Source organism: Leuresthes tenuis, unplaced genomic scaffold, assembly GCF_036924035.1.
Source record: "Leuresthes tenuis unplaced genomic scaffold, fLeuTen1.0.hap1 SCAF_19, whole genome shotgun sequence".
Classification (NCBI taxonomy): Eukaryota; Metazoa; Chordata; class Actinopteri; order Atheriniformes; family Atherinopsidae; genus Leuresthes; species Leuresthes tenuis.
The window spans coordinates 21022448-21035069 of NW_027325373.1; the positions used below are offsets into that span (position 1 = coordinate 21022448).

General features: G+C 38.8%; 1 protein-coding gene across 9 annotated transcripts in view; it reads right to left on the reverse strand.

The window, feature by feature from the left end:
* Positions 1 to 776: 776 nt before the first annotated feature.
* The window catches only part of LOC140277563 (disabled homolog 2-interacting protein-like), a 149355-nt gene continuing 137509 nt past the window's right edge, over positions 777 to 12622 (reverse strand). For 8 of the 9 annotated variants that reach the window (XM_072372646.1, XM_072372645.1, XM_072372640.1 and 5 more), the window contains 4 exons: positions 10725 to 10862; positions 6261 to 6463; positions 6097 to 6184; positions 777 to 4834 (listed from right to left, as the gene is read on the reverse strand). In XM_072372646.1, coding sequence (XP_072228747.1) covers positions 4667 to 4834; positions 6097 to 6184; positions 6261 to 6463; positions 10725 to 10862 — 597 coding nt within the window. In that variant the 3' untranslated portion in view covers positions 777 to 4666. The remainder of the gene's footprint in view (positions 4835 to 6096; positions 6185 to 6260; positions 6464 to 10724; positions 10863 to 12622) is intronic. The other variant, XM_072372641.1, reaches the window with a different exon arrangement.

Consider the following 12622-nt stretch of genomic DNA (forward strand, 5'->3'; position numbering starts at 1 on the left):
GAAGTGGTGTCATCTGAAATGCTTACTTTTACATAAAACCGAGCAGAATATAATCCAAGCTTACACTAATGCTTGTACATTGATATATTTGGCAGGAAATCATGCCATCTGGGGTACTTTTTGAATCATGAGTAGAAACACTCCTGAGAGTGATACTTGTATTAGCGTTTTATATGCCTGACACCCCTGAATGTGTGTCTTTGCCGCAGGGAGCCTGTTTCACTTGGCCAAAGAAATAAGTCAGGCTCACAGGGAGCAATTAACAACGCTGGGCCTTTCCCTTAAAACACACATCCACTGTTCAAGATCATTCCCAGTTAATGAGTAATAACAGTAATAATACATTAGTGTGTTTCTCTTGCCTTTCAGCTACACCTAAATTTTATTTATTTATTTTTTCACACGTGCATTCCAATTTACAGCAGCTACAAAATCCCCATTTTTGTTGTTATGGCCATCTCAGGCTTTTTCCTACCCACAGTAGGGAATAACAAGCAGGCAATATGTAGGTCAGGCTCACTGTGAGAAGTCGACGCTGCTGAAAGCAGTCTTTCACATCCCTCCATTATACCCTTCATTCTGTCTTTGGACTCGAAGCTTGAGCATATGTTTTCTCTAGCTGCTTGTCATCAATCTAGGCCTTCTTGAGTATTTAATGAACATGTGATTCATCTTGCACGGTTTCAATTTTAGCTTCATTTGCATTTCCAAATGACAAAGCATCACAGAGAGCCACACGAACAGGCAATCGGATAAAAAAACACGGTGACGAGATATTAAAATAGCTAAATAAAACTTTAATAGGTCTAGTTGCAAATGTACATAAATTGCACAGCCACATTTTGTCAACACAAATTCTTCTGTACATTATTGTTTTGTCACTGTCGTCAAATGAAGCAGAATCCAGCAAATACTTTATACTTTCAACATACTTACAAAAGTATTTTCTACAAGATAATAGAAAACATACATCTTTTACTTTAATTATAGCTTTATATTTTGATTTAATCTTTTGCTGGAGTGGTTAACCTGGGTCGAGAATGAGCTGTAGTTTTCTGATTCATAAGGTGAGAAGTTGCAGGATCATGAATGGCATCAATGAACAGAGTGCTTTTTAATCAGGGCAGATGTACCGAGGGACATTTGTGAGAGGTTTATTACAGTTCACTTTGATTTTTGTCAAGTTAAAGCAAGACTATGTGTCTTTTGGTGATGAAGAACCAAAGCTAAATGCTAAACTGCTACTGAGCACAATAACCACGGTGGGTTTAGCATTTCTTTAGTGGACAGTAAAAATTGAATACGTTTCTGAATATCTCTGTTGGTAGATTTCATAACTGTTCAGCTTCATATGGAATAAGCTATTTTTTTCATTACCGTAAAGTTCACATACCAATTTTATGTTGCTACAATTACACTAATACTTTGTCAAACATTACTTTTGCATCAGTATCTAACTTAGCCTTTATCCAATCAAACAATAGCTAAAATACTAAGCTATTAGTTAAGAGTAATAAAGCCAGGGAAAAATTTACATTTACTTTAGAATCAAAACAACAACTACTTTAGCACGTAGCTAAACAGTTGACTAAAGGTTCCATTGTAAATCATGAATATTTCTTTTTTCAAAGGCTTAATGTTATTATCACAAACTGTTTAGCAAAAATGCTAAACTCCACTTTAGTGTTTCTCTTAAATGCTATTGGAGCTAAAACACAAGCAGAGAAGAGAGATTAATTCAAATAATACTTGAACCTAAATAGCAATTTTGTAAATATTTTACAGATATTAGTTAATAGTTAAGTTTAAGCTTAGTAGTAAAATCCCCAACTGTTTAGCTACATGCTAAACAAACATATTTAGCAATATGCTGCTCAGGAGACGGGAATGTTTTTTTTTGTTGTTTGTTTGTTTCGGAAAACAAATGACCTGAATACACACCAACACATGGAGGTATTGATTGGAGAGAATAGAAAATACATTTTAGCACCTAGTTATATAGTAGTTTAGCATTTAGCTGTAGTTCTGAGCTGCTGTTGTTAGGACCTGTAGTAACAACTCTGAAATTCCAAAAATGTCAGCTTAAAACCTTCATATGTTTCTGTGAAACCAACACATTATATTGCTTAACAAATAATGAAAATGAAAAAATTGCTCAGCCTATTTCTTTTGCAAAAGTAACATAGTCTGGCTTTAATCTGAATACAGTGTAATGTAGTTTAGGACAGAATGCTTGCCAAAGAAACGGTGGGAAGGAATGTCAAACATTTGTCAGAAGCAATTTGTTTCTGTTGAAATCAGAAAAAAAAGATGTCCTGTTAATGTGGTATTAAGTTTATTGAATGAGCTATTTCAAAACTCCCTTTGATGGTGTTGAACTTTGCCACATTTTTTAAATAAAAGGAAAGAAAAAGCTGATGAAGACCAACCACAGAACTTAAAAGTGCATAGAGCTAGACTGATGAGAAATACAGGATTGTGCTTCTGAATCTCACCAAGACTGGACTCAGCATGGCCTGAAACCAGCAAAGAATACATCCCAAGAGTCAAACTACCAATTTTTTTTTTATCTGTTTTGGATAGTGATGATACACTGTAAATACAAAAACGTTAACAGAGAGAACACTGAAAGGTTAATTGAATTGTATAGTTCTACCCATTGAGGACAGATGACTGACTGGGCTACTTTGTATTTACAATATCCATAATAATACAGCAGAGATTTAGCACAAGATACATTTACAAAAAGCTCTGTTAACATTAGGTAAAAATAGTGTGAGCATTTTATTTACACTTTCCCCAGCTGTCCCACCTTTTGATGCACTCAGGTATCATATATTCACGCCATGTCTGCAAGAAGCCTTTCATCATCATCATCATCATCACCATCACCATCATCACTGTCCAACTGGCAACCAAAGAAATCAAATGGTGATATTGATGCTACCACTGGCTCTCAAGCAAAGATGAAGCATGCAGAGCCTCACACCTCATGTATATATTCTTTTACAGGTTAAGAAAAACAATACAAAAATATACAAAACACAGATGCTGAGATGATAGCGAGGGAGACATTAGAAGGACCAAACCCCATGTTAAGATCAACTTTGAGTTAGCATCTTCACATTCAGAAGATAAAGGGATGAGGGATGTGGAGTAAGAAAAAGAGACAGAGGACAGAGAGGTGATGACGAGAGGATCAGTAAAGTCACAGTTTGGATGCAGCATACTTCATTACCACGGACAAATAAAGCAGTTAGAGAGAAAATTAAACTAAGGGAAGCCATTGTAACAATGGCTCGCCAGTCCAGTGTATAGTATGAGTGAGTGTGTCTCGACACGTCTCTCAATAGCCTCTGTGCAACCAGAGAAAGAAGACCACACATGCACAGTGACTCGTAATCTGTGTCTTTACAAGCAGTGAAAAGCACCAGTAGAAGAACGTGCAAGTTCTGCAAATCATGAAGGGGCCGCTTGAACTTCTGTACAGACATTTCCCTAAAATACTCTGTATACATCACATGAAGGGTTAAGCAATTTGGACATTTGAAGGATGTTCGAGGTGCTGATCACTGCTGGCCGTGGTCTCCTTCTCCAGGGCTCTAAAGCAAGCTACACACGACAGTCTTTCATCACAAGAGAAGAAAAATAAAACTAGATTTCACTCCTAAATAAAGGGCTGATTTTATATTTGATTTTATCAAATATAGGTATATGTGTGTATACTCTATAGAAGGAAAAAAATGCATACATCTATATCAAATTTAATTAATATAGTATCACATATAATCCATTTACTTTAGAGTTTATTATACATTTAAGTATTTGCAATTTATTTTTGTATTCTTTACAAATCCACAGTATAAGTTGTGCCTTTTTTGCATGGAGGAGCTGCAGGGTAAAGTCGAGGTGTGTTCCATAGTTAAGGCGTTTCATGTACCAATAGCTTGTCACAAAGTGCACTACATGGGGTTGGAGGGGTGGAGCAGGGTCAGCGGTACGCTCAGGAACACACCTACGAGTTCCTACGAGTTAAAAGGGCAATAAAGATAGTTTTGGACTAAAAATATCTATTTCTCAGCTAATATTTGGTTCTTTATAAACAATTACTTTGAAATAAAGCATCAGAAATTAATCCTTTTGACACAACTAAAGTCCACAGTTCATTGTTGTTGGTTTTAAATGGGTGCACTTGGTTGTCAAGAGGTTGAGGAATAAAAAGGGAGTGGAGGAGAGGAGGGTTGCTAGGGCAACTGAATCTGGCGATCGTCACCATGTGTGGTTATATAGTGGTTCGTCCCAGGCACAGGCAGGCGCTCGAATCGTTTCAACGACTCCAAGTGTCCTCTGGCAAAGTGTCTGCCTGACCGACCGTTTTTATGTACAAGCTCTGCCCCGCCTCCTCTGGCTGTCACCCTCGTGATGAAGGCCGTCTGGTGATATATCCGTCATGCCGAAGTTGCGTCTCTTCTGGGTGGCCCCCCTGAGTTATGCCCTCACTTCTACACCATCTTTAAAAACTGGAAATATCTTCCAAAAGTCTTCTCTTTAAACACATACGCTCACACAGCCTCTCCAACAGGCATGAATCCATGCATGCAAGGAGATGTCCTCCAAACTGTACAAACAGGCATTCAACACTCACTCGGGGCAGATGTCAGTCTGTCTAGCAGTTGCTGCTGTTTCTAAATTCTCCATTCTCAGTAATCTGCAGTTTGGTGGGGTTGGTGGGGGAGATGCCATTGCGGGTTTGCATGCTGTAGCGCTCCTTCAGCTGGGTGAGGGCACTCATAAGACGAGCGTTGGCAGCATCCAGCGACGCTATACGCTTCTCCTGCAAATAGATACAATCAGAATCAGCTTCATAAAAACTTTCAGATGGGCCACAAAGGTCTCTTTCTCATCAGGGAGTAGGTTATACAAGAGACAGAAAACAGTCTTTTATTTTTGATCTAAACCACTTTTTATCTAAAGTCTATTTTCACGAGGTTTGTTCAAATAAACTTTAACTTCAAAAGCATGTCATAAATGGTTAACATCAACCTGATGAATGCCTCCTGTTTGCTGAGATGTAATCATCAACTTACCCCTGAATTCCAATAAAAAACAAAGCTGTATGACAATGTGCTTTATTGGAGGCTGGAGATTATCCCTACTCTTGTAAATATGACAAATCTAGTTGGGAATGTCAGTGTCTTGTTCAGGGACCCAGCAAATGAGAAAATATTACAGATGTCAAACTATGCTGTTGCAGAGCCACACTGAAAACAAAGAGGAATGAACTGAAAATATGCTGACAGCAAACAGGAAACTAATTTTGCGTTAAGTCAGTTCATTTTCACTGATTTTAGCAACACATTTAAACTTCAAGTGATTTCACAAGAAGATATTATAATTACAACATTATTTTTAACATAAGCAGCTGTTACCAAATGAAAAGAAAAAATTATTTTTGCACAACTGGTTCTTGCTTCCCTCCCTGTCCTAATACTGCCCTTGTTTTTCCCTTTTTTTCTGCCTGTTTACCGACGACCGAGACAACTTACTGCCTCACTGAATCCTGTTTGTTTGCAGATACAAGCTCTCATTACTGTGGGCGTGAGGGAGATTAATTACCTATGTGTGTTTGTGTGTGAATTTGTGCAAATGTTATGTTACAGCACAGTTACTTATTCCCCCTCCCCAATCTGTGGTGACCCTGACATCAGCCCATAAAGATATGCACTAACCTTTGAGACTGTGTTTCCGTGCATGCAGAGTTTAGATATGATAGAAAATGGACACGGCTAACGAAACCCCCATGGCAGCATTTATGCTCACACATTGTTTCTCCGCTAATCGTAATAAAAAAAGATTTAACAAAAGGGGTTTTCTTTTTTATATGATGCACTTTCATATGAATAAAAGTGAAAAAAAATCAGTTCACTGATTTAAATTCCCTGTTCAGTATCAGAGCTGATGCAGCTATGAATTAAACATCTCTTTTTTTTATTATTCCTGTGACACAAGTGACAGCACGTACAAATCTGAAACACCCATCCAACCTGTGCAGGTAATACTGGAACAGTCAGCACATTGTATAAGGACCAAACTGACCTGTGCATCAATTATCTTCTGTTTCGAGTCCACCACTGCCTGCATGTCAGAGTGATCCTTCTTCAGCTCCTCTTCAACTGACATCAATCTGGAAACGTTAAGGGTTGAAGTAGTTAAACATCCAAAAAAAGCACAACAGTGCATCTGTAGCTTCTTCTTCCTACCTGCTGATGATGCTCTTCATCTGGAGGTCTTTGTCATCCTGCTGTCTGCGCAGGCGCTCCTCTGACTCCTCCAGCCTGGCCTGGTACTCCATCAGCACCTTCTGGGCCTGTTCGTCCTGGCCCTTCAGACGGGCTTCATACTCCTCAAGCTTCTGCACTGATGCTCGTAGCTTTTCCTGCAGTAGTGCAATCTCCTGCTGGTACTGAACAAAGAAGTAGACCCGTGAGGGCATTTTCATCATCGCTGTTGTGATTATCATCATCATCATCATCAACCCTATCAGCAGACTCCTCTTCTTCATTACCATCACTGACAAGAACAAAAAGAAATCTCTCCGTCGGACGACATTATGCTTCGTCACTCCTGAGACCGAGTATAAATTAAGTGTAGAGGAGAGAAACGCCTCTAACGGGGATCACACAGTTCATTTAGAAGCTATTCTCATCATTTTCACATTAGACCTGTAGTTGCATTTCGGAACATGGAGTAAAGCTTTGCAAAAAATTACTAAAATCTGCTTCAAATTCCAGTGCTTCCTCAACCTCTGGTTTGACGAAAAACCAATGACCTGTTGAGTAGTTATACTGCCAAAGGATGGATAGAGAGAAAGGTAAGAAGAGGGAAATGATGGATGCTGTCAATTAGTGGGAGTCAAGTGCACTAGTTAAGCCCTGAAAATCTCCCCCATAGCTACCGCTGGACACTTTTAAATGGGATTACTTTACGTCAGAAGGAGCAAGTGGAGAACAGAAATCTGACATCACAATGTAAAAAAAAAAATCTGACCATATCAGATCATATATCAGCATCATATTTCCTGCTTGAATAACGTTTTGCAATAGTGTTTTACCAGATATATAGATAAAATGTGGGTCACATCACACTTTTATGTGGCAGATCAGTCAGTGGATCATTTAAGTATTCTTTTATGCTGTTGTCTGAGGCTGATAGCATTATGCATTCAATACTTTTTGAGGGTTTTGGGTTATTACTGGATATATAAAAATATATCACTGGGCTTTTGGGAAACTATGATGCAAATCGAGGGAAAATGTGTTCACGGAGTAGGTGCAGCTGGAGGAGACTAAATGCAGGGTCTGTCCTGGGCTGTGAGTTTTAAATGGCAGGTGAAATTCTGATAGTTTTCACATTACTTTAAGACCAATATGCATCACATCAAGTCAGTGTGGCACCATATCAAATCAACTGTACCTGCAGTTTCAAATGAGGACTTCCCACAAAACATCTGGAGCGTTAGATTACGAAATTAGATCAAATAAATAATCAGCTCATTAGTTAGAGTTAACATATTTCCAGGATGCAGTAATGAAAATTTCTGTTTGAACCAAATTCAATCAAGTATTCTCATGTAAATCAACAGATTGTTTCCATAAAAAAGGTCTGCACAAAACAATAGGGCAATCTATCCAGCAGGATCTGGATCAAACAGACCGGTTGACAACCCACATGCCTCTCTGGTAGTGAATATACAAAACAAAATGCAACAACAATACAGGATCCATGTAGAAGACAAGCTATACAAGCATCCTGAAAGATCAGATCCAGCTGAATACAGCGAGGACACTGCTGGGATCACTTATCTTTCCTTGTCACCTCTTATGTATTCCACTGCCATTCTCCTGCCCACCACTGGGACATTTTCCGATCCACTCGCTGTCCACATGGAAATAGTGACCTCAAATAGATTTATCTCGTTGGCTGTTCTACTCTTCTTCCATCTCTAATATCTGTGAACTCTTGTCACAGGATCCCCTGAGAATGAGTGACATCTGCTGTGACCAAGCCTTTGTTCTGCTCCTCAGTACCAGCGATGGTTCTTCCTAAACCGAACCACATGTCCTCCACTATGCGGCTGCATTGTCTCTGTCAATCCGATACTACAGAAGTCAAAGAAGATCAAAGTATTTCGCTTTTTTTTTGGCTTAAAATGTCACAATGATAGTAACAGTCCCTTACAAATATGCATTTAAAATTCAACAGACTGAGGAGTAAAATTAACACATATGAATATTGAAAGCAAGACCAAACAAAAGAGAGATGGAAAACAATGTTGATTTGAGCAGATGTGCCTCTGCACCTGTTGTCCTAATGTTCCATCTGACAGCGTCCAGGTCGGTTAAATTTCCATTCAGGCCAGTACAGAAGATATTTCAAAGGGAGAAATAAAATAGAAATAAACGGTTAAGAGGAAAAAAAACCAAAGCAGTTAGCCAGATATTTTATACATCAACTTAGAATTAGAATTTAAACAGATTTACAGGTGGATTGGATGTGAATTGCAGGCAGGTCAGTTATGCATCTGGATTCAGCAGCACGCTGCAGTGTTGGTGCAGTACATGCATTCTTGCTAAAATAAGAAAGGCCTGTAATATAAAATATATAAAGCATGTAGTCTTGATGTCAGGATATTGTTCCAAAAGATTAACTGTGCTCTCACAGATGTGCGACTCACTAAAGCCATGAGCACTAATGCATCACGTAAGAGGCACTGGCTTTTGAATTGTGTGTTAGAAACAAGGTAAATTTCCCTATGGCCCAGTGAATGCAGCACCCTGTGTTGTTTTGATATTGTTAAAATGCTATTTCCTGTAGCCAAATGCAGCTTTATATTCTTAAGTAGTAAATGCTTCCCTATCTCTATGTATTTCTTTTTTTTTTAAATACTTGCTGGTTTTAATCATGTGAGTTGTGAGATGTTCCAGCAGTGTTTCAAGTGTTTTCTAGGTAATAATAATTTTACATTTAAAATCTCCATACGTTAAGACATACGATTTATGTAGACTACAGTTTCCTTTTTCGACAAAGACAAATATATAGATTTTTTTGGACTGAATGTATTCAGTAATTAGAAATATAGACTATATTATAACAGTCCTTCCCACTTCTTTTGAAGAAAACATGAAAATCAAAGCTTAAACGTATCTTACATACACTGTCCAATGAAGCACAAAATAAATACTCCTGAAAAACCACTGCATTTACTTTTTGAATTAAGAAAATACTGATAATGTCTTATTACTGCTGTTACATGTGTCGGTTTCTAAAGAAATTAGCAACATATCAAATTCAAGTAAATTTGACATCCAATTATTTTTAGAGGACCAAGCATAGCCTGTTTTGTTAGAAAATTGGATAGAAGATGTGGCGTGAAGTGTAAATGACTTGAGACTGTTTGCAGCAGCTTGTGTGGCAGATGAACTGTTTTCCAATCCTTCTGCTATTTTAAGGTGGCTGTGGCTTCTTTGTTAAGACTCAAGTTATTGCCTTCTTTGGTTGCTCTCCCTGCCTGGGCTGCTGGCTTCCATAAGTATGAGCTATGTTAGGATGACAGGTTCGTACTCATTATGGATGGGGGAAAAAAAAAGTGTGTGTGTGTGTGTGCACGTGTGTTTGGGGGCATTTGGCAGCCAACCAAAGCAAGGAAGCTGACTGAATGGTAAAGGTTGGAAAGCAGAGGAAGCAGCAAGCAAAAAGCATCTTTCCGTCTCTCTCACTCAGATACAAGCTACAACACATCTGTGTGGATGTAAGGCATGTGAATACACACACATATACATGCACTCAGTTTGGGCTTTTAAGCGTCTTTCAAAGATTGCAAGAAAAAGGGAGAGTTCTAAGAGCAGGTTTTTGAAGGTAAAGGAAAATACTTTTCTGAAGAAGTTCACGTCCCACTGCACACATAATTTCACATCGATATTGTGCTAAATAATGCACTTAATTAGTCTTGTTAGTGTAGCCTGAATAATTCCTTCAAATCTTTTTGATGAGATATTTTTCCATTTTTTTTCCATTTTGCATTTTTGTCTTTGGACTTTTGGTTTGAATGAAACAAAACCTCCTCATACATCTACCTGGAGTTTCTGTCATGCTGTAGGCCAAACAACTGACCCTCTAACAGAGAAAATAGCCAGCAGGTTAATTAAATTGTTGAAGTCTCACTGCTGATAGAGTTCTGGTGCAAAGGTATTTTTGCCTGTTCTATTTAGCCTCACTGTAATTTGCCTGTATCCTCTGCCTCTGCTCACTGTTGGCTGTGGGAATAGCAAAAAAAAAAAAAAAAATCACAGATAAACAGCCTCACCATCACTAAAAAAACAATTTAGTGAAAATGTATTATTTATAGAGCCAAATTCCCAACCAGATTGGAGTGCAACATATGCTATTAACCTCACTTTCATGCCATAAACATGCAGAGAATACCTCTAAGTGACAATTTTGGTGTGTCTCACAAATCTCAGACTTAGACACATGTCCAAAGTGGGACTAATACAGCAGATAATTAAGTGTAGAGGGGGTGTTTTCAGGAGGGAGGTGCACTGTATGAGGTGACTTATGAGTGGTAGAGAAGAGAAGGAGAGTTCAGTGGGAGTATTAGGGCTGAAGTTTGAGGTGGTTTGTGAAAGAAGGGTTTGGTAAAGGTCAGAGGTTGGATGGCAGGTTACCTTCTCCACCTGAGTTAGATCCTCCCTGTTTCTCAGTGACTCGGGCTCCATCCCCTCATGGTCTAAATACTGCACATTCATATTCAATAGCCAGGCTGCTGTGCGGTCCAGCGCACTGGGGTTCACTGGGGAGGGGGCCTAGTAAAACCAACACAACACACACACACACACACACATGAGCTGAGTGCAAGTGACAGGGAGGGGAAGGAGGGAGGTTGCAGTAACACCACAGAAACAACAGAAATAAGCTTGAAATGCACCAGCTCATCTGGATTCAAAGCAGCAGGTGGAATGGATACGCACTCCTGATTTCAAACTCACACGGTAGCCCGCATACCTTGAAGCATGTTTTTAGACACGTGTGAATGAAAAAAACTAGAATGTCTTACTGGCAGCAAGGCAAGCAAACGTAAATGTAAGATTAAATGTGTGAACTAAGATCGGCCCAGAGGCTGAGGCTAGTTCAAGATGTGTGTTGGTTTCATCAGTTATCTGATGGGAAGCTGTGTAGAGAAGTGGCTGTGGGCTGTTACAGCTCATGAGAGGAAAAGTGGATTTATTTTTAGTCCAAGACACCCATTTGCATTTGATTAGCTTTTCAGAAAGCTCAACTATCTCAATCTGAATATCAGAGGAATATCTTGACAAACTGGGATAAAAGAGTGAAGCTTTGTATGAATCTACACATGAAATGTGAATGAGCAGTTGTTACTTATAGATGTACTGACATGCTGTAGAAAGTCTTACTTATTAAAATGGATAAACGGAACTGAACTCTTCACTGAATCCCAATCCATTTGCAATGAAATATATAATCTTCTGTCAAACCCCAGTTCCAAAAAAGGTTGGAATGCGGTGTAAAAAATTAAGCAAAGACAGAATGCCGTGATTTGTAAATCCCATAAACCAATATTCTGATCACAATTGAACATGAAAGTGAGACTTTTTAGTATTTTATCTGATTTGATGGCAGCAAGGCATCTCAGAAAAGTTGGGACAGGGGCGATAAAAGGGCTGGAAAGATAAGTGGTACTAAGTAGAAACAGCTGGAGGAGCAAGTTGCAATTAGTCAGGTTAGTTGGCAACAGGTCAGTGACATTATTGGGTATAAAAAAAAGCACCTTAGAGAGGGAAAGTATCTCAGAGGTAAAGATGGACAGATGTTAAGCAATCTGCAAAAAAATCCTCAAAGTAAAATTGCAATAATCCATCATCTCCAGTACATCGTATCATCAACAGATTGAGAAAACCTTAAGACATCTCTGTGTGCATCCTCCAGACTAAAGAGGAGAGGGATCGTTCAGCTGCTAATGGCGTGCCTCATATGGGCGTGCCTTTTTTTTAGAGAAGATCAATTGAAAGCATTTGGACATTCATGTGACACATAAATAACAAGAGAACAACAGGACAACATTCCTCAACAAAAATAATGCAACTTTAAAAAATATTATTAAAAGAAGTTGATATGCTTTCAATGTTCTATTGTGAATGAAATATGTTCAAACCATTGCATTCTGTTTGGATTTACAGCTTTTACAGTGGCAAAACTTTTTGGGAACTGGGGCTTTGGTTAAGGTGTTTAAGTTATGGCTTGATGAGGATTAGGAAAACACGAAAAACAGTGTGGCTTTAACCTTTGCTACGGATGATAAATCTGTGTTCTGAGCTCCTCCACAAAGTGAAGGTGCTTGTTTGGTGCTATTAGTGAGTCAATAAGTCTAAAGGCAACCCTGTTTAATTGGATCAGACGGAGGCACGCTATACTCTGCCATGACTGGTTGTTTCGCTGCACAGATGGTATTAGTTGTTTCTGTCAAGCGTTGCCAAAGCTCCAGGCATTTATAAGGCGTCTGCTTATTTCATGATATATACAACTGCATTTCTGCTGCCTGTATAAG